The 22569-nt window shown below is 42.7% G+C and overlaps 1 protein-coding gene across 3 annotated transcripts; it reads left to right on the top strand.

Moving 5' to 3' along the window:
* The first annotated feature begins 6612 nt into the window (after positions 1-6612).
* ZNF443 (zinc finger protein 443) lies at positions 6613-22298 on the top strand. 3 transcript variants are annotated; one of them, XM_034944969.3, is made up of 4 exons: positions 6613-11109; positions 18814-18940; positions 19572-19632; positions 20029-22298. In XM_034944969.3, the coding sequence occupies exons 1-4, from the start codon at positions 11107-11109 to the stop codon at positions 21851-21853; spliced, it is 2016 nt and encodes a 671-aa protein (XP_034800860.1). In that variant the 5' UTR covers positions 6613-11106; the 3' UTR covers positions 21854-22298. The 3 variants fall into 3 exon arrangements, with proteins under 3 accessions (XP_034800860.1, XP_034800861.1, XP_014198013.3); XM_034944970.3 differs by lacking the exon at positions 6613-11109 and adding an exon at positions 11122-11856; XM_014342527.5 differs by lacking the exon at positions 6613-11109 and having other exon boundaries at positions 13234-18940.
* Positions 22299-22569: the final 271 nt, after the last annotated feature.

Genomic DNA, 22569 nt, shown 5'->3' with positions numbered 1-22569 from the left:
ACACAGTGCATAACTGAACAATGGCAACATTTTTCATTACTGCTTGATTATCTAATCGGCCCCAATTAGGGCCCAACTGCATTAACTCTTCAAAGGAAACAGGCACAGGCAGCTGTGCTTGTGTGTTTTCTCTTGCCTGAGTTTGAGCTTTATCAGCCCACCAAGTTTTAAACTGCAAATACTGAGATGGAGTGAGAACAGATTTTGTTAAAGTATCCCAGTCATATGGTATTAATCTATTATCAAGAGCCACATTTTTTAGTAAAGTTTGTACAAAAGGAGAATTTGGCCCATATTGACTAATGGCTTGCTTGAATTCCTTTAACAACTTAAAAGGAAAGGTGGCCCAACTAGCTATATTCTGTCCTCCTCTCTGGATTATAGTAATGGGAAATTGCCATGCTTCTAGGTCTCCTTCAGTTCTAGCCTTCTGAATAAAATTTTGTATCGCATCACCAATTGCTCCAGGTTTTAATGTTGCAGCTACTGGAGCGGTAAGTTTTACAGCTAATTCATCTTCTCACCCATTAGGGGGAGAGGGAGGAGGTGGCCATTCACTTAATTCAGCAGGTGGAACCGAAGGGCTAGTAAAATATACCTTTTTCAGTTTCCATTTCTTTTCTTTAATTTCTTCCGGTTGCTGTTCCTCATATTCAGAATCTGAAGTTAATTTTTTACACTCATCTACCTCTTCCTCATCTGAATCTGCCTTGTCATCTGTTTGAAATGGCTCAAGAACTGCCTTTATCAACTCCCACACTGACCAAACAGAAACTGGAATTTTGGCTCCTTCTTTATACGCGTTTTTAAAATTTCTGCCAATTCTTTCCCATTCATCTAGCTCCATTATCCCTTGTTCTGGGAACCATGGGCAAAACTGCTCTACTGTATCAAAGAGTGTTAATAAGTTCTGAGTATTAAATTTCACTCCCCCTCTCCAAAATAAATGCCTTAAGAAATTTAAATAAGCAGAATATTTACTTTCATTCTGTTCCATTGTTACCCTGGTTCTTCTGAGTGCTCAGCTTACCCACCAAGCTTCTTTCAGTCGTCCTTGGGTGTCCTATGACAATGTGTCCTCCGCTTCCGCACACTCTAGTGTTCCTTCACTGGAGTGTTCGTAGCCCCACGTTGGGTGCCAGAAATGTTGGGGTGATCAGACCCAACACCAGGCCGTGGGGGCTACAAACTCCAGCGTAGTCAAAGGAATGAGAAAAGACAAGTTAAGAGTGCATAAGGTGGGTCCAGGGGGCCAACGCTGGTATGGATGCTGCGAAGGCCCTGAGCTCTGGGAGCCCACATTATTTATTGGTGATCAAACAAAGAAGCAGGTTGTGAGGACGTGCGGGTAAACAGGTGAGGGTGTGAGGTTAGAAAGGTAGTGGTGCATCAAGCGTATCTGTGATGGTTTAGCATTTTCTTTGATGCATATATAATATGCTCTGCTGCTTGGAGATAATAGAGAACATGTTTACGAACCTGGGAGAGCAACCAACAAGTCTGTGCACATTCCAGAGGCTACAAGGGGTTTTATACCCTAAGCCCTGGATTCCTTCCAAGCCATGAGGGGTTTTATGCCCTGGGCTTAGATTTGTGGTGCGGCAGGGCAGCCTTCCACCCTTTGGCACAGAGTTTGGTGTTCCAAAGGCCACGAGGGGTTTTAGACCCTGGACCCCAGACATCTTCCAAGACTCTGTTATATTATGACAGATAAGCCAGTCCTCCCTCAGCTCTTCTACCAACAAGTAGAAAGCAAAACCAGGCTGAATTCAGCTGATGCCCACCCACAAAGGGAGCATTTAAATCAGCTCTAGTGGCTAGTAAGGTGAGCTGGATCTTCCTGCCCACTCTCTTAAAAAACTTGAGTTTTGGCCGGGTGCGGTGGCTCACACCTGTAATCCCAGCACTTTGGGAGGCCAAGGCAGGCGGATAACCTGAGGTCAGGAGTTCGAGACCAGCCGGATGAACAAGGAGAAACCTCGTCTCTACTAAAAATACAAAATTAGCTGGGTGTGGTGGTGTATGCCTGTAATCCAAGCTACCTGGGAGGCTGAGGCAGGAGAATAGCTTGAACCCAAGAGGTGGAGGTCGTGGTGAGCCGAGATTGCGCCATTGCACTCCAGCCTGGGCAACAAGAGCGAAACTCCATCTCAAAATAAGTAAATAAATAAATAAATAAACAGTCAGCTCTAGTCAGGGGGGAATTACCCATCCCAGTGGCTGGAACTTGAGTTCCAGTGAGCCTCACGACTGTGGGCTAAAATGCTCTGGAATCCTAAGTAAACTTGAAGGGCAGTCTAGGCCACAAGGACTGCAACTCTGAGGCAATTCCTAGTACTGAGCTGGGCTCAGAGCCAGTGGACTTGGTGGGCATGTAACCTAGTAAGACAACAGGGCAGCTAAGGGAGTGCTTGTGCCACCCCTCTCCCAATCCCAGGCAGCACAGCTCACGGCTCCAAAAGAGACCCCTTCCTTCTGCTTGAGGTGAGGAGAGGGAAGAGTAAAGAGAACTTTATCTTGCACTTTGTATACCAGCTCAGCCACAGTAGGATAGGCCACTAGTCATAGTCATTAGGTCCCCTTTGCAGGCCCTAGCTCCTGGATGACATTTCTAAACACATCCTGGGCCAGAAGGAAACCCACTGCCTTGAAGGAAAGGACTCAGTTCTGGAAGGACCCATCACCTGCTGACTGAAGAGTCCTTGGGCCCTGAATAACCAGCAGCAATACCCTGATAGTACACCATAGGCCTTGAGTGAAACTCAGAACATTCTCAGCTGTGGTGGCTATAGGGAGAGACTCCTTCTGCTTGAAAAAAGTTGAGGGAAAAGCAAAAGAGACTTTTGCATGTTCGGTACCAGCTTGTCCACAGTGGGGTAGGCACCAAGCGGGTTGTTGGGATCCCTGATTCCAGGCCTTGGATCTTGGATGGCATTTCTGGACCTTCCCTGAGCCAGAGGGGAGCCCACTGCACTGAAGGGTGAATCCCAGGCCAGGCAGCTTCACCACAAGCTGACTCAAGAGCCTTTGGTCTCTAAGAGAACATTGACAGTAGCCTGGCAGTACTCCCCATGGGCCTTTGGTGGTGGTGGCCATGGGGTGAGGCTTCTCTGCCTGTGGAAAGGGGACGGAAGAGTGGAAAGGACTGCATCTCATGATTTGAGTGCCAGCTCAGCCACGGTACAATTAGAACACCAGGTAGACTTCTGAGTTTTTTTACTCCAGTCACTGGCTCCTGCATAGCACCTCTTGACCCACACAGGGCCTGGGGGAACCTGCCACCCTGAAGGGAAGGAAACAAGCCTGGCTGGTATTGCCACCCACTGGTTGTAGAGCCTCAGCGCCTTGAGCAAACACAGGTGGTAGCCAGGTAATGGTTACAGCAGGCCTTGGGTAAGACCCACTGCTGTGCTCACTTCAGGTCTGACCCGGCATAATCTCAGTGATGGTGGCCACCAGGGTGCTTGTGTCACCCCAGCCCCAGCTCCAGGTGGCTCAGAACAGAGCAAGAGAGAGACATGCTGTTTGGAGTAAAAGAGAAGAGAACAGGCCAGGCGCAGTGACTCATGCCTGTAATCCCAGCACTTTGGGAGGCCGAGGCAGATGGATCACCTGAGATCAGGAGTTCGAGACCAACCTGACCAACATGGAGAAACCCCATCTCTACTAAAAATACAAAATTAGCCGGGTGTGGTGGTGCATGCCTGTAATCCCAGCTACTCAGGAGGCTGAGGCAGGAGAATCGCTTGAACTCAAGAGATGGAGATTGCGGTGAGCTGAGATTGTGCCATGGCACTCCAGCCTGGGCAACAAGAGTGAAACTCCACCTAAAAAAAAAAAAAAAAAAAGAAAGAAAGAAAGAAAAGAAAAGAGAGAACAGAACAAGCATCTCTGCCTGGTAATCCAGAGAATTCTTCTGGATCTTATCCAAGATAATCAAGGTGGTACCTCTAAGTCTGCAAGAACCACAGTGTTACTGGGCTTGGGATGCCCCTTAATGTAGAGATGCCTTAGATCACAAGACCTAAGTCCTTTCAAATATCTAAAAAACTTTCCCAACAAGGATGAGTACAAACAAGCCCAGATTGAGAAGACTACAATAAATACCTAACTCTTCAATGCTCAGACAGGGATAAATGTCCACAAGCATCAGAACCATCCAGGAAAATGTGACCTCACCAAATGAACTAAATAAGGCACCAGAGACAAATCCTGGAGAAATGGAGATTTGTGACCTTTCAGGCAGAGAATGCAAAGTAGCTGTTTGAGGAAACTCAAAGAAATTTAAGATAACAGAGAGAAGGAATTCAGAATTCCATCAGATAAATGTAATGAAGAGATTGAAATAATTTAAAAGAATCAAGGCCAGGCACAGTCACTCATGCCTTTAATCCCAGCACTTTGGGAGGCCAAGGTGGGTGGATCACCTGAGGTCAGGAGTTCCAGACCAGCCTGGACAACATGGTGAAACCCCATCTCTACTAAAATATAAAAATCAGTCAGGCATGGTGGCACATGTCTGTAATCCCAGCTACTCGGGAGGCTGAGGCATGAGAATTGCTTGAACCTGGGAGGCAGGGTTGTGGTGAGCTGAGATCACGCCACTGCACTCCAGCCTGGGTGACAGAGTGAGACTTCATCTCACAAAAAAAAAAAAAAAAAAAAAGAAGAAGAAGAAGAAGAATCAAGCAGAAATCCTGGAGTTCAAAATGCAGTTGACATACTGAAGAATGCATCAGTCTCTTAATAGCAGAATTGATCAAGCAGAAGAAATAATTAGCTTGGGCCAGGCTCAGTGGCTCACACCTGTAATCCCAGCACTTTGGGAGGCCGAGGTGGGCGGATCACGAGGTCAGGACATTGAGACCATCCTGGCTAACACAGTGAAACCCCGTCTCTACTAAAAATACAAAAAATTAGCCGGGTGTGGTGGCGGGTGCCTGTAGTCCCAGCTACTCGGGAGGCTGAGGCAGGAGAATGGCATGAACCTGGGGGGCGGAGCTTGCAGTGAGCCGAGATAGCACCATTGCACTCCAGCCTGGGCGACAGAGCAAGACTCCGCCTCAAAAAAAAAAAAAAGAAAGGAATAATTAGCTTGAAGACAGACTACTTGAAAATAGTCAGAGGAGGCAAAAGAAAACAGAATAAAAAACATTGAAGCATGCCTACAGGATCTAGAACATAGCCTCAAAAGGGCAAATCTAAGAGTCATTGGCTTTAAAGAGGTGGTAGAGAAAGAGATAGGAGTATAAAGTTCATTCAAAGGGATAATAACAGAGAACTTCCCAAACCTAAAGAAAGATATCAATATCCAACCACAAGATGGTTATAGAACACCAAGCAGATTTAACCCAAAGAAGACTACCTCAAGGCATTTAGTAATCAAACCCCCAAAGGTCAAGGATAAAGAAGGGACTCTAAAAGCAGCAAGAGAAAAGAAACAAATAACAAACAATGGAGCTCCAATACAACTGGCAGAAGACTTTTCAGTAGAAACCTTACAAACCAGGAGGGAGCAGCATGACATATTTAAAGTGCTGAAGGAAAAAAAACTTTTATCCTTGAATAGCATATTCAGTGAAAATATCCTTCAAACATGAAGGAGAAATAAAGACTTTACCAGACAAACAAAAGTTGAGGGATTTCATCAACACCAGTCCTGTTCTACAAGAAATACTAAAGGAACTACATCAATCACAAAGAAAAGGATGTACAATAAGGAATCATCTGAAGATACAAAACTCACTGGTATTAGTAAGTACACACACACAAAAATAATATTGTATGCCGGGCTCGGTGGCTGACGCCTGTAATCCTAGCACTTTCGGAGGCTGAGGTAGGTGGATCACCTGAGGTCAGGAGTTTGAGACCAGCCTGGCCAACATGGTGAAACCCGGTCTCTACTAAAAATACAAAAATTAGCCAGGCATGGTGGTGTGTGCCTGTAATCCTAGCTACTAGCGGGGCTGAGGCAGGAGGATCGCATGAACCTGGGAGGTGGAGGTTGCAGTGAGCTGAGATCATACCACTGCATTCCAGCCCAGGCAACAGAGTGAGACTCCATCTCAAAAAAAAAAAAAAAAGCCTGGGCGTGGTGGCTCACACCTGTAATCCCAGCGCTTTGGGAGGCCGAGGTGGGCGGATCACGAGGTCAGGAGATCGAGACCATCCTGGCTAACACGGTGAAACCCCGTCTCTACTAAAAATACAAAAAATTAGCCGGGCGTGGTGGCGGGCACCTGTGGTCCCAGTTACTCAGGAGGCTGACGCAGGAGAATGGCGTGAACCTGGGAGGCAGAGCTTGCAGTGAGCTGAGATCGCACCACTGCACTCCAGCCTGGGCGACAGAGACTCCATCTCAAAAAAAAAAAAAAGAATATTGTAACACTGTAACTGTGGTGTGTAAATTATTCTTTTTTTTTTTTTTTTTTCTGAGACAGAGTCTCACTCTGTCACCCAGGCTGGAGTGCAGTGGCACGATCTCGGCTCACTGCAAGTTCCACCTCCTGGGTTCACGCCATTCTCCTGCCTCAGCCTCCCAAGTAGCTGGGACTACAGGCACCTGCCACCATGCCCAGCTAATTTTTTGTGTTTTTAGTACAGACGGGGTTTCACCGTGTTAGCCAGGATGGTCTCGATCTCCTGACCTTGTGATCCGCCCGCCTTGGCCTCCCAAAGTGCTGGGATTACAGGCTTGAGCCACCGCAACTGGCCGTAAATTATTCTTAAGTAGAAAGATTAAATGATGAACAAATCCAAAATAATAACTACAACAACTTTTCAAAACACAGACAGTACAAGCAATATATAAATAGAAACAAAGAAAAGTTAAGCAGGGGTATGATGTTAAGGCATAGAGTTTTCATTAGATTTCTTTTTGTTTGTTTCTTTGTTTATACAAACAGCATTAAGTTGTCATCAGCTTAAAATTATGGGTTATAAGATAGTATTTGCAAACCTCATGGCAACCTCAAGTCAAAAAATATACAACAGATACACAAAAAATAAAAAGTAAGAAGTTAAATCATACCACAAGAGAAAGTCACCTTCACTAAAAAGAAGACAGGATGGAAGGAAAGAAGGGAGAGAAGATGAAAAAACAACCAGAAAACAAATAACAAAATGGCAGGAGTAAGTTCTCACTTACTAATGATAACACTGAATGTAAATGAACTAAACTATCCAATCAAAAATCATAGAATGGCTAAATGGATTAAAAAAACAAGACCTAATGATCTGTTGCCTACAAGAAACACACTTCACCTATAAAGAAACCCATAGACTGGAAATAAAGGAATGGAAAAACATATTCCATGCCAGTGGAAACCAATAAAGAGCAGGAGTAGCAATACTTAGACAAAATATATTTCGAGACAAAAACTGTAAGAAAAGTCAAAGAAGGTCACTATGCAATTATAAAGAGGTCAATTCAGCAAGACGATGTAACAATTGTGAACATATATGCACCTAACATTGGAGCACTCAGATATAGAAAACATATATTATTAGGTAAAAAGAGAGAGGGCCAGGCATGGTGGCTTATGCCTGTAATCCCAGCACTTTGCGAGGCCAAGGCAGGTGGATCACCTGAGGCCAGGAGTTCAAGACCAGCCTGGCCAACATGGCAAAACCCCGTCTCTACTAAAAATACAAAAAATTAGCCAGGTGTGGTGGCGGGCACCTGTAATCCTAGCTACTTGGGAGACTGAGGCAGGAGAATTGCTTGAACCTTGGAGGTGGAGGCTGCAGTAAGCCAAGATTGCACCACTACACTCCAGCCTAGGCAACAAGAGTGAAACTCTGTCTCAAAAAAAAAAAAAAAAAAAGAGAGAGAGAGATAGACACCAATACACTAATAGCTGGAGATTTTAACACCCCCTATTCAGAACTGGACAGATCTTCCAGACAGTAAATCAACAAAGATTATTTCAATATATTCTGAAAAATTGGACAAAAGAGATTAAATGGGATTTAATCTACACTATAGATCAAATGGACCTAATAGATATTTACAGAACATTTTATCCAACAGCTACAGAATACACATACTTTTCCTGAGCACAGGAATCATTCTCAAGGATAGACCATATGTTAGGTCAAAAAACATGTCTTAAAACACTCCGAAAAATTGAAATAATATAAATTGTGTCACAGAATAAGTGGAATAAACTAGAAACCAATGACAAGAGGAATTCTGGAAACCATACAAACATATGGAAATTAAACAATACGCTCCTGAATGACGAGTGGGTCAATGAAGAAATTAAGAAGAAAATTGAAAAGTTTCTTCAAACAAATGATAATGAAAATGCAACATACCAAAACCTATGGAATACAGCAAAAGCAGTACTAAGAGGGAAGTTTATAGATATAAGCACCTACATCAAAAAAGAAGAAGACCTTCAGGCTGGGTGCAGTGGCTCCCACCTGTAATCCCAGCACTTTGGGAGGCCAAAGGGAGTGGATCACCTGAGGTTAGGAGTTCGAGACCAGCCTGGCCAACATGGTGAAACCCTGTATCTACTAAAAATACAAAAAATGACATGGTGGTCGGTGCCTGTAATCCCAGCTACTTGGGAGGCTGAGGCAGGAGAATTGCTTGAACCCAGAAGGCAGAGGTGGCAGTGAGCTGAGATTGCGCCATTGCACTCCAGCCTAGGCTGCAAGAGTGAAGTGAAACTCATCTCAAAAAAAAAAAGAAGAAGAAGAAAACCTTCAAATAAACAACCTAAGAATGCATCTTAAAGAATTAGAAAAGCAAGAGCAAACCAAACCCAAAATCAGTAGAAGAAAAGAAATAATAAAAATCACTAGAAATAAATGAATTTGAAATGAAGAAACAATAGAAAAGAACAATGAAACAAAAAGTTGGTTTTTTGAAAAGACAAAATTGACAAACCTTGAGGTAGACTAAGAAAAAACCAGGCCCAAATAAATACAATTAGAGGTGAAAAAGGAGACATTACAGTTGATACTGCAGAAATTCAAAGGATCATTAATGCAACTAAGAACAACTATATGCCAATAAACTGGAAAACCTAGAAGAAATTGATAAATTCCTAGGCAGATAGAACATAGCAACATTGAACCATGAAGAAATAAAAAACCTGAACAGACCAATAACAAATAATGAGATCAAAGCCATAATAAAAAGTCTCCTAGCAAAGAAAACCCCAAAACCCAGTGGCTTCACTGCTGAATTCTACCAACATTTAAAAAAGAACTAATACCAATCTTACTCAAACTATTCCAAAAAACAGAGGAGAAGGCAATACTTCCAAACTTATTTTACAAAGCCAATATTACTTTGACACCAAAACCAGACAAAGACATGTCAGAAAAAGAAAACTATAGGCCAGTGTCACTGATGAATATTGATGCAAAAATCCTCAACTCAATACTAGCAAACTGAATTTAACAATACACCAAAAAGATCATTCATCATGACCAAGTGGGCTTTATCCCTGGGATGCAAGGATGGTTCAATATATGCAAATCAATCAATGTGATGTATCATTTCAACAGAATAAAGGGCAAACACCATATAATCATTTCAATGTGCACTGAAAAAGCTTTTGATAATATTTAACATCCCTTCATGATAAAAACCCTAAAAAAAAGTGGGTAAAGAAGGAGCATACCTTAACATAATAAAAGCCATATATGGCAGACCCACAGCTAGCATGATAATGAATGGGGAAAAACTGAAAGCCCTTCCTGTAAGATCTGGAACACAATAAGAATGCCCACTTTTACCACTGTTGTTCAACACAGTACTCGAAGTCCCAGCTAGAGCAGTAAGACAAAAAAAAAAAAAAAAGGCATCCATATTGGGAAGGAAGAAGTCAAATTATCCTTGTTTGCATATAATATGATCTTATATCTGGAAATACCTAAAGACTCCACCAAAAAAGTATTAGAACTGAGAAATTCAGTAAAGTTGCAGTATACAATATCAACATACAAAAATCAATAACATTTTTATATGCCAACAGTGAACAATCTGAAGCTACTTGAGAGGCTGAGGCAGTAGGATTGCTTGAGCTTGGGAGGTAGAGGTTGCAGTGAGCCATGATGGCCCCACTGCACTCCAGCCTAGGCAACAGAGCAAGACCCCATCTCAAACAACCAAAAATGTGTAGAAGGATGGTTACCAGAGGCTGCGAAAAGTAGTAGGGAGGAGTAGTTATGGGGGAAGTGGGGATGGTTAATAGGTATAAAAAATAGTTACAAAGAATGAGTAAGACCTAGTATTTGCTAGCACAACAGAGTGACTATAGTAAAAAATAATTTAATTGTACATTGAAAAATCTTGAAAAATTTCATTGAAAAAGTATAATTGGAGCCAGGCGCAGTTGCTCACGCCTCTAATCCCAGAACTTTGGGAGGCCAAGGTGGGCGGATCACGAGGTCACGAGTTTGAGACCAGCCTGGCCAACATGGTGAAACCCAGCCTCTACTGAAAAATACAAAAATTAGCCGGGTGGTGGCGCGTGCCTGTAATCCTAGCTACTCGGGAGGCTGAGGCAGGAGAATTGCTTGAACCCACCCAGGAGGCGGAGGTTGCAGTGAGCCTCGCACCATTGCACTGTAGCCTGGGCGACAGAGCAAGACTCCCTCTCGAGGAAAAAAAAAAAAAGATATAATTAGTTTGTCAGTCCGTGTCCAGGAGGAAGAAGCAGGAGGTCCTATTGAGTACGGGCAGGAAATTCCGCTTAAGTGCAAATATACCCCGGGAGGATTCAGATCAAAGAGCACGGAGGAAGCCCGCCCTGCCAAGGGCTGTGTCAGGAACTTGCTCATCCGGCCCCACTCAGCTGTGCAAGATCGCTTCTTCTGTCAATCAGCCCTTAGGGGGCGGGACCTGACGCCCTATCCAATCAGGGACCTGGGGCGGGTTCGTGGGAACTGTCAATCAGGCGCACTGCCCAGAGAAGTGTGTGTGGTTGAAAAAGCCCGCGGCGTCTGCTCCACCCACCTGCGCTTGGCTCTGGGTTCTGTAGCTGAGAGACGACCTGGAAGTTCTGAGGCAGCCTTTGTCTGGCTGGAACACGCATTGGCAGCGGGAGCTGTCGGTAGGACCTGGGACACCGCGGAAGTCGGGAAATGGTGCGTGTGCGGGGCCGGCGTCCCGAGGCGGGGGAGGGGTTGGGTGGAACCGGCCGTAATCGGCTGTGGCTGGACCCGGGCCTCCCCAAGGGCGACTTCGGGATCTACGGACCCGGGTCCCCCTGGCGTAGGTCGGCCCTCGGCCGCAAGGTGGGGCTGGGCCTGCAGCCGGGACCCCGGGCGTCCTGTCCCGTTCCTGCGCTGCGACTGCGGCCCCGGCGCCCTCTCTGGGCAGCTCCGAGCCCGCAGCCACGGGTCTCCCCAGATTGTGCGGCTGTAACCAACACAGGTTCGCGGCCCGACTCACTGCACTGAGACGCCGAGGGCTGCAGCAGAAACGGTTTAACAGGAGAGGGGAGGACACCCCAGATCCGCCTCCCTGAGGGATTTGGGGTCTGGACGGGGGCGGCTGGGTGTGGGGTCGCTGGTTGGTGGGGAAGTGAGGGGTGAATCCTGGGACAGGAGGTGAAGAAACCGCATTCTGCTGAGAGGGCTCCCTCGTGGGGTCTTCAACCTGGTTGGCGCCAGCCTTTCTGCTGGGATTCAGGATCTGAGACAGAACTCCGGCGACTCTTGAGCAGCACTCGGAGATCTTACCCCCGGGCACAATGGGGAAGCCGGCGGTCAGCGTCTGCTGTGACCTGACTCTCAGGGAGGCGGCCCCGCGAGGCAGCGGGGCTGAGGGCACCTGGTTAATACCTAACTGCAATCTCGCCTCCAGCCTGGCTCGCAGTTCCTGTGAACCCGGTGAGGAGGCTGCACGGTGACGACGGGTCACCAGGTGGAATCCAGACTCGTGTGTGGGGTTTGTGTGTGGGAGGAGCTGTGGTTTCCGTGGTCCTCAGTCCCTTCTTTCTTTCCAAGGGCGACCGTTTCCCCGCTGAGTCTTCCAAAGATGTGGGCAGCAGGGTCTCAAATCCACCACTGTGTTCTCTCATCCTGACTCCTCCTAGGGCTGGCAGCAAATCTCTTGGTTTCCAGAGACTTCCCCAGGCTAACCTTCTGTCCTTAATTTACAGCAACAGTATGAACTGTTTGGCCCCCAGGCGATATTTCACTAGTTTGTCATCTTGTTTTCAGCTAGCAATGTATGGCTTTTTCTTGAAAGAATTGTTTTGGGTTCCTGAACACGGTGGGTCATTCCTGTAATTCCAGCACCTTGGGAGGCTAAGGCAGAGGTATTGCTTGATCCCAGTAGTTCCAGACCAGCCTGGGCAACATGGCAAGACCTTGTCTCTAGTATAAATGATAATAATAAAATTAGCTGGGCTTGGTAGCTGGCACCTGTAGTCGCAGCTACTCCTGAGGCTGAGGTGGGATGATGGCTGGAGCCCAGGAGTTTGAAGTTGCAGTGAGCTATGATCGTGCCTCTGCATCCCAGCCTAGGCAACAGAGGCCGACCCTGTCTCAAAAAAAAAGGATGTCCACAGCTGCCAAGTCTCTTGGAGGGTCTAGTGAATATCATCCCCTGGGTCACTCCTCCCAGGGGACAGCCTGAGATGGAAGGTGGGGCCCCCTGGGGAGCAACTGGATCCACTGGGATGGGAGGAATCTTCTGGTATATAATTCCTGTAAAAAGCTAACTCCTGGGACACTCACCTTTTCTTCCCAACCCTAGTTTCCATTCCTTGGAGACACATGACTGAACAGCCAATTTCATGGTCATATTCCATAGGAAAAAAAACAGAAATGATTTTTGCCTTCTGGACTCTCTCAGACTTAAAAGGTAGAAAGTTATATCTAAGGACTGGAGAACCTGCCCGTTGAGGTAGTGCAAGATCCTGAAAAGCACACAAGGCAGTGTCTCCTAGGAGGGTGGTGAGTGTCTCCTAGGAGGGTGGCGACCAGAATAGGGTTAAGGGATGTCCCAGGTGATAGGATGACCTGCACTGATTGTTGCATTAGACTTTTCTGTGTTCCAGTCAGCACTGCTGATTCCTGAGTTTGTTAGCTTGAAAAGATATGTTTACTCTTTTCAGCCTAAATTTTTGATTAACCTTAAAATACATCCTATGATTAGAGATTGTTATTGTATAGTTTGAAGACAAAGTATACCCAAAGTTGGAAAGAGTTGGACTTCAGAAAATAAGTTTTATAAGTAATACTAGAAAGAGTTGGACTTCAGAATATAAATGGTATATGTAATCTTCTATTCCATTTTTTAAAAGCCTTTATTTATTTTTTTTGCCCCAGAGCTTGTGTAGTACGTTTCTCAGGTGTGTTTGTTTTTCGGATGATTTCAGATGGAATTTCAGGACTTAGTAGTATAACTACTACCAAGGAAAAAACCCTCTTCCATTATGGCTGCAAAAAAGGAATACATTTTTACAAGAAAGTGTAGTAGGTACATTGAATTAAAATGATTTAACAAAAGTTCAGTTCTCCTTTTTAAAAGGGTGGAGATTTGGGGACAATGGAGAAATCTGTTCTGTTCCTGTTATATTTGACAGATGAATGCTAAATTCTGTGGGACAGGAGTTTCCAACAGCTAAAGAAGTAAAATATAATTATTTTTAACTATATCACTTACTATCATGGAAATAGTAATTAAATGACATTCATTGTCTGGAAGGGATAGGTATTTGGGCTTTTCCTGTTGAGCTATAAAATGTCAGTGCCTTAGAATTTCCTTCCCACCCATAGACATAGACACTGAATTTGAGTGATTTTCCTGGATTCATCAAACATGAGTATTTTGTTTTGAAATATCCATGTAAAGCATAGAAGGGTAAGAGAGTAGCTTTGACTATGGCAGAGAGGCCTGAGGCCAATGCCCCCACCTCCAGCTAAGACCAATTTTTTTTTTTTTTTTTTTTGAGACAGCGTCTCACTCTGTTGTCCAGGCTGGAGTGCAGTGGCACGATCTCAGCTCACTGCTACCTCCGCCTCCTGCGTTCAAGCGATTCTCCTGCCTCAGCCTCCTGAGTAGCTGGGACTACGGGTGCGTGCTACCATGCCTGGCTAATTTTTTTTTTTTTTGTATTTTTAATAGAGACGGGGTTTCACCATATTGGCCAGGCTGGTCTTGAACTCCTGACCTCGGGCAATCCGCCAGCTTTGGCCTCCTAAAGTGCTGGGATTACAGGCATGAGCCATCATGCCCAGCCCCATATGGCTTTTGATTAGGGCTAGAATGGCATATATTTTTTCATACCTTTATATTTAATGTACTTGTGTCTTTCTACTTAAAATAGTTTTCTTGAGAGAATAAAAAAAATAGTTTTCTTGCACACATTGGTAGGTCTTGTTTTTTTTATTCTACTCTGTCAGTCCTTGTCTTCTTTTATTGGTATATTCATATAATACACATTTAAAGTGGTTATTGATATACCTGGATTATATAATTGTTTTATATTTGTTATACTTGTCGGTTTTTTTCAACTTCCTTTCTTTTTCTGTCTCCTTTTATTTTAACTGAGGAGTCTATATGATTGTGTTTTCTTCTAATAGTATAGTAAGTCTACTTGTTTCTTTGTTTCTTTCTTTTTTTTTGAGACAGGTTCTTGCTCTGTCACCTAGGCTAGAGTGCAGTGGAGCAATCATAGTTAACTATAACCTCCAACTCCTGGGCTCAGGAGATCCTCCCTACTTGCTTTCCTGAGTAGCTGGGACTACAGGTGCAGGCCACCACGCCTGGCTAATTTTTTTTTTTTTTTTTTTTACACGTTTCGTAGAGACAGAGTCTCATTGTGTTGCCGAGTGTGGACTCAAAGTCTTGATCTTAAGCAGTCCTCCTGTCTTGCATCTCAAAGTGTTGGCATTACAGGGGTGAGCCACTGTGACAGGCTGTTGTTTCTTAACATTTTATTATTGAATTCCCTAGCATTTGGAGTAAACCATTCACAACAAATGGACCTTCAGTTTTAAGTAACACTGTACTGGCTTTTGGGGTAATGCTCATGTAACCCAGTGTTCAGCATTCCTCCCTTCCGCCCAATTTAACATCACCGTCATCCATTTGCTCTATTATAAACTATAACCACCCAATACATTGTTGATATAATTTTTTGAACAAACCTTTATGATATCCAATAGGAATAAGAAAAGGAAATAATTTTTGTGCCTTCATTGAATTATTTTCTAATGCTCTTCATATATATGCGTATGTATATATTTGTGTGTTTGTGTGTGTGTGTGTGTGTGTATGATCTGAATTTCTAACCTGTATCATTTTTCTTCTCTCTGATGAACTTCTTTTAACATTATTGGCAAGACAAGTACACCAGTCACACGTTCTCTCAATTTCATTCCTTTTTTTTTTCCCCATTAGATTAATTTCAATTGGTTTATCATCATTTTAACTGATTTTTTTTTTTTTTTGGCTGCTCACATCTGTTGAACACTTGTGAAGATGTCTTCATTTTAGTTGTACCTTGCAGCTGCATAAATTCTATATGGCTAAATTTCTATCCCTTTTTTTTTGAGGCAGAGGTTCGCTCTTGTTGCCCAGGCTGAAGTGCAGTGGCACGATCTCGGCTCACTGCAACCTCCACGTCCTGGGTTCAAGCGATTCTTCTGCCTCAGCCTCCCAAGTAGCTGGGATTACAGGTGTGCACCACCATGCCCAGCTAATTTTGTATTTTTAGTAGAGATAGGGTTTCACCACATTGGCCAGGCTGGTCTCAAACTCCTGGCCTCAGGTGATCCACATACCTTGGCCTCCCAAAGTGCTGGGATTACAGGCATGAGCCACCACGCCCAGTTAATTTCTACTTTTTAATAGATACTATTTTATCTCTATATCTATATTCTGGTTTTCTTTTAGTTATTTGTTCATCATTGCCTTTACTTCATTGAACATATTTAAGATAGTTGTTTTAACGTTTTTATTCAGTGAGTGGTGTCTGAGGTTTCCAGAGATGGCTTATCTCAATTATATTTTTCCAATTGATGAACCATATTTTCATGTTTTTCTGTATTCTTCATAATTTTGTGTTGAAAAGTAGACATCTCAATGTTATAATGGGGTAATTCTGAAAACTGGATTCTTCTTTCCTCACTGTTTTCTATTTATGTGTGTTGAAGACTGTAATTGTTCATTTGTTTAATAACATTTTCAAAGTATGTTTGCACAGACTGTATTCCTTATTTGTTGTAGAAACTGACATCTCTGTTCTTTAGTGTGTGTTCATCCAGTGTTCTGGCAGAGATTTCCTGAATGCTAGAAGCTAGTAAAAAAGATAAAGCATACAAAAGCCTGACCTCTTCCAGTCTTTGTGGATGGCTCTGTGCCTGGGGCATCCCTTGAACTCTTAGCCAGGCTGTTTAGTACTCTACTTATGCTTTATGTTCTGCTTACTTAAAGCTACAGATCAGACAGAAGCGAAAATGAGTGTTTTTCTTCGGTGTCTTTTGTGAAAATGTGTTCTTTACTGTGCATGCATGGGGCTTTCTCAACTCCCCAGGATACCTGGGTGCTTTTGAGTACCCTGATATCTGGAGGACATTTTCTCTTCAGCTCTTTTTCTCCATGACTTAGTTGGTCTACTGTATGTCTTAATCATAGTCTGTTCTTGCACTTGGCTACAGGCTTTTTGTGTATTTTGCAACATTTTCATGCAGTTCCTGCCAAATTTGACCCTGATAGTGTTATATTGTAGATAAAGTAGAAGAGAGGGCCTTGGCTGGGCGCGGTGGCTCACACCTGTAATCCTAGCACTTTGGGAGGCTAAGGCAGGCGAATCATTTGAGGTCAGGAGTTTGAGACCAGCCTGGCCAACAGGGTGAAACCCCGTCTCTAGTAAAAATACAAATTAGCCGAATGTGTTTGAGCATTCCTGTACTCTCAGCTACTCGGGAGGCTGAGGCAGGAGAATTGCTTGAACCCGGGAGTCAGAGGTTGTAGTGAGCCAAGGTTGTGCGTCTGCACTCCAGTCTGGGTGATGCGTCTGCACTCCAGTCTGGGTGACAGAGCAAGGCTCTGTCTCAAAAAAAAAAAAAAAAAAAAAAAAAAAAAGCAGCCTTGTTTCAGACCTTTGGATAGTGCTTATTCAGATTGGAAAATGCAAGGCAATAATTTGCAAATAAGATCTGATCTGCTGTCTCTAGAGTTAGTGTTCAGGGTTCTATACTGGGAACTCGGGCTGCTGTGTTCAAGAGTGGCATTGATGGGGGAGAGATTGGGCCAAGGACAAATAAAAACTCTACGAGACTTTTCTACCAGTTTTCATTTTTCTTCATATATATATATGTATATGTATATATTTGTCTCTGTGTTAATAGTATGGGGAGCCAAATATTATAGTTTCAAAATTCTTTGTTTTTGGAAAGCTGCACTTTCTTGGTGAGAAAGTTTTCAGCATTTTTTAGATACTGTGAGTTCTATTAGACTTGGTAATGTAATTTTTGTTGACTACTAAAAGGTCCGTTTTAGTTATTTAGGAAGTATTATAAATATTCATGAGAGATGACACTGAGTTCTTTCTAAGAATATATGCAGTCTTTCCCCTTCTTTCCTTCTCCTTTTGGCATTACTCAAGAAAATGTTTAAAATTTTTCCATTGAGATGGTGAAATATCTTTTATCAGTCTCTTGTGATACTTCACTACATTTGATCTAAAGGAAACTAGTTGCCAGCTTCCAAATATTCTCTGTAAGTATAATCACATAGGATGGGCTAAATCCCCCAAATAACAAGTTGCAACAAAACGTGAAATGTTATCTACCCAGAAAGTTCATTATAGACCCAATGCCCAGAGTGTTTCTTTGTAGCTGTCTTAGCCTGTTTCTTGTAATTCATAACAGAATTACTGAACCTCGGTAATTTATAAGAAACAGTATTTAATTTTTACATTTCTGGAGGCCGGGAAGTCCAAGGTTAAGGCTGGGAATCTGATGAGAAACCTTCTTGCTGGTGGGGACTCTGCAGAGTCTCTAGGTGGCATAGAGTATCACATGGTGAGGGAGCTGACTGTCTAGCTCAGATCTCTTTCTCTTCTCAGAAGGACATGAGATAGCTCATTTATTCATTCACCCATTATGGATTAATCTATTCATGAGGTCCAGACCCTCAGGACTAAATCACCTCTTAAAGCCCCCACTTTTTTTTTCTTTTTTTTTTTTTCTGCCACTTTGGAGATTAACATTCAGTGTGCATTTTGGAGGGGACAACCATTCAAACCTAGCAGTGGCTGATCAGTGCACTCTGTCTGCTGAGTATGTAACAAAATTCCAGACTCTCAGAAGGAAGATGGGAGTTAACGAAATACTATATTTTTTTTGCATGAACAATTTAGGCACACTCCACCCCGTTATTATGCTCATGGGGCCCTCCCCTAAATACATTGTCCAGACACCATGAAAAGCCCAACTTTGTGAAAAAGCATTTGTAAGGACACGCAGTCTCAGCACTGCTAATGGTAACTCCCTTTTGCACAATAAGTAGTAGGACTTTATCGTGCCAAGGACTGCAGACCCACTGTGGAAATCGACATTAGGGGTGATCCAGGCTATGTGATTCACTCACTTAGTTTGCCAACAAGTGGCATGTTTCTATCCCACTGTTAATTTACCAAACGTTTAACTGTAGCTTCAGAGTTACTGTGTAGGAGAAAGTGAGTGTAGACAGAGAATAAGAGTGGGTTTACCATGTCATTGAATAAAATGGTTGGAAACCACAGCATCATGTGAAATTTATGAAGTGAGTATAGATTCTCAGTACTGTGATTTTCACCCTTCCTCCTCTGTACATGTGGGATGGATCAGGCCTCAGTGGCTTTAGAGGATGTGGCTGTGAACTTCACCCGAGAAGAGTGGGCTTTGCTGGGTCCTTGTCAGAAGAATCTCTACAAAGATGTGATGCAGGAAACCATCAGGAACCTGGATTGTGTAGGTAAGGATGACATCGCATTTCCACTTATTTAATTGGAGACATTTGTTTCTTGGTCATTCATGCTGTTCAAAGATTTGGAATATGGAAAGGGGATATGGTTGGCCCTGGGAAAAAAAACAGGGTTTAGGGGTGCCAGCTCCTGTAGCAGTTGTACATCTTCATATAACTTTTTGTCCACATCTTAGCCTACTATTGATGGGCAGCATTATCAGTCACATAAGCAGTGATTAATACATATATTTTATGTCATATTATTACATCGTATATTCTCACAGTAAAGTAAGCTAGAAACAGAAAGTGTTAAAAAGATAATCATAAGGAAGAGAAACTATATTTACTGTTCATTAAGTGGAAGTGCATCCTCAGAAAGGTTTTCATCCTCATTGTCTTCACATTGAGTAGGCTGAGTAAGAGGAGGGGCTGGTCTTAGTGTCTTGGGTAGCAGAGACTGAAGAACATTCATATATATATGTATATACAAATGGACTTGTGCAGTTCAAACCTCTGTTTTTCAAGAGTCAGGTGTACTTCAGTGAATGCATTTTTCACGATTGCAGTGTACATCACAATCTTACTGTTTGTCTATAATTTTGTAAAAATTTGTAATGATTTTTCTGTGTATACCTTTTAGGAATGAAATGGAAAGACCAGAACATTGAAGATCAATACAGATATCCCAGGAAAAATCTAAGGTAATTTACACTCACAAGAGAAAGATATGTCCCTGGAGCCGTTCTGAGAATGACATGAAAATTTAAAAAGAAGCAAAGAAAATGAACAAGCCTAGCTTAAATTTATTTATTCTTAGAAAATTTTCTCCAAAACATATACTTAAATGTTCCATAGCTGTTTAGTGTTTGTAAAATAGTTCCCATGGCAACGATATTATGAATCCACATATGAATGTGATTGTCTTGAGAACACCTGGGTCGAGTTACCTTGCACAGCATTCCATCCATTCACGTTCAAGCAGGACACGAAGCCTGCACTTTGCATGATAGTGTTAAAAATGTACATCCAATACTTATTAACACCTATACGATTATTTATAGACCGACTTTTAGTGATATATTTCCCATTTTTTACAGATGTCGTATGTTAGAGAGATTTGTTGAAAGTAAAGGTGGAAGTCAATGTGGAGAAACATCTAGCCAGATTCAAGATAGTATTGTGACCAAGAACACTCTTCCTGGAGTAGGTCCATGTGAAAGCAGTATGAGAGGAGAAATCGTCATGGGTCATTCATCCCTTAATTGTTACATCAGAGTTGGTGCTGGGCACAAACCACATGAGTATCATGAATATGGAGAGAAGCCAGATACGCATAAACAACGTGGGAAAGCCTTCAGTTACCACAACTCATTTCAAACACATGAGAGGCTTCACACTGGAAAGAAACCATATGATTGTAAAGAATGTGGGAAGTCCTTCAGTTCTTTGGGAAACCTTCAAAGACACATGGCAGTGCAGCGTGGAGATGGACCTTATAAATGTAAGTTGTGTGGGAAAGCGTTTTTTTGGCCCAGTTTATTACATATGCATGAAAGAACGCACACTGGAGAGAAACCATATGAATGTAAGCAGTGTTCTAAAGCCTTTTCTTTTTACAGTTCCTATCTAAGACATGAAAGAACACATACTGGGGAGAAACCGTATGAATGTAAACAGTGTTCTAAAGCCTTTCCTTTTTACAGTTCCTATCTAAGACATGAAAGAACACATACTGGGGAGAAACCATATAAATGTAAGCAGTGTTCTAAAGCCTTCCCTGATTCCAGTTCTTGTCTAATACATGAAAGAACTCACACTGGAGAGAAACCCTATAAATGTAAACAATGTGGGAAAGCCTTCAGTGTTTCCGGTTCCCTTCAAAGACATGAAACCACTCACAGTGCAGAGAAACCCTATGCATGTCAGCAATGTGGGAAAGCGTTTCATCATCTGGGAAGCTTTCAAAGACACATGATAAGGCACACTGGAAATGGACCTCATAAATGTAAGATATGTGGGAAAGGCTTTGATTGTCCTAGTTCACTGCAAAGTCATGAAAGAACTCACACTGGAGAGAAACCCTATGAATGCAAGCAGTGTGGGAAAGCATTATCTCATCGCTCAAGCTTTCGAAGTCATATGATAATGCACGCTGGAGATGGACCTCATAAATGCAAGGTATGTGGGAAAGCCTTTGTTTATCCCAGTGTATTTCAAAGACATGAAAGGACTCACACTGCAGAGAAACCCTATAAATGTAAACAATGTGGCAAAGCCTACCGTATTTCCAGTTCCCTTCGAAGGCATGAAACAACTCATACTGGAGAGAAACCCTATAAATGCAAACGTAGGAAAGCCTTTATTGATTTCTGTTCCTTTCAAAATCACAAAACAACTCACACTGGAGAGAAGCCATATGAGTGTAAGGAATGTGGGAAAGCATTCAGTCGTTTCAGATACCTTTCTCGACATAAAAGGACTCACACAGGAGAGAAACCTTATGAGTGTAAAACATGTAGGAAAGCCTTCGGTCATTATGATAACTTAAAGGTACATGAAAGAATTCACTCTGGAGAGAAGCCGTATGAATGCAAGGAATGCGGGAAAGCATTCTCTTGGCTCACTTGCTTTCTACGACATGAAAGAATTCACATGAGAGAGAAATCCTATGAATGTCAACAATGTGGTAAAGTCTTCACTCATTCCCGTTTTCTTCAAGGACATGAAAAAACTCATACTGGAGAGAACCCGTATGAATGTAAGGAATGTGGGAAAGCATTTGCTTCTCTCAGTTCCTTGCATAGACATAAAAAGACTCACTGGAAAAAAACTCACACTGGAGAGAACCCATATGAATGTAAGGAATGTGGGAAAGCATTTGCTTCTCTCAGTTCCTTGCATAGACATAAAAAGACTCACTAGCATTCTCTCTAAATGTATGGAATGTGGGAAAGCATTTATTAATTTTATTTCATTTCAGATACTTGTACGAAACACATTGGAGATAGACCCTGTGAATGTAAGCACTTGGTAAAGCCTTAAGTAGTTTCAGTTTCTTTCCAGTACAGTCATCCCTTGATACCTGCTGGGTATTGTTTCCAGCACTCCGTGAGCCATGTCAAGTCCCTTTTATAAAATGACATATTTGTATGTAACTTACCCACATCCTCTTGTATACCCTCAGTTATGTCTAGATTACTTAAAATACCTCATGCATTATAAAAGCTATGCAAATAGTTGTTCTATTGTTTAGGGAATCATGATAAGGAAAAGAGTCTATGTATTTTCAGTATAGATGCAGTAATTGTGAGCCTATCAACATAGTGTAGTCAGCCAGAACATTAAAGTTTCTTTGCTTCAACTCTCACATATTGCTTTTGTTTAATGTGTTAACACTTACCAAAACCCTGGGTCTTCTCTCTTGATAACCCAAGTATAGTGATTATAACAATGATGATGATTCTGTGGCGCCCAATGTTTTGATGTGTTGAGATGACTAGATGTATGGCATTGTGGGTAAGTAGTGAGACATCAGATTAACTTGAATCTTGACAGGCCATCAGGACTATCATCTATGTTGGAAGAACCAACTTGTGATTATAGATGTGGACTCATTTGAGGAGGCTATGTAATACTAA

The sequence above is a fragment of the Pan paniscus genome, chromosome 20 (assembly GCF_029289425.2).
Source record: "Pan paniscus chromosome 20, NHGRI_mPanPan1-v2.0_pri, whole genome shotgun sequence".
NCBI classification, from domain to species: Eukaryota; Metazoa; Chordata; class Mammalia; order Primates; family Hominidae; genus Pan; species Pan paniscus.
This window is presented reverse-complemented; position numbering and strand designations above follow the sequence as displayed.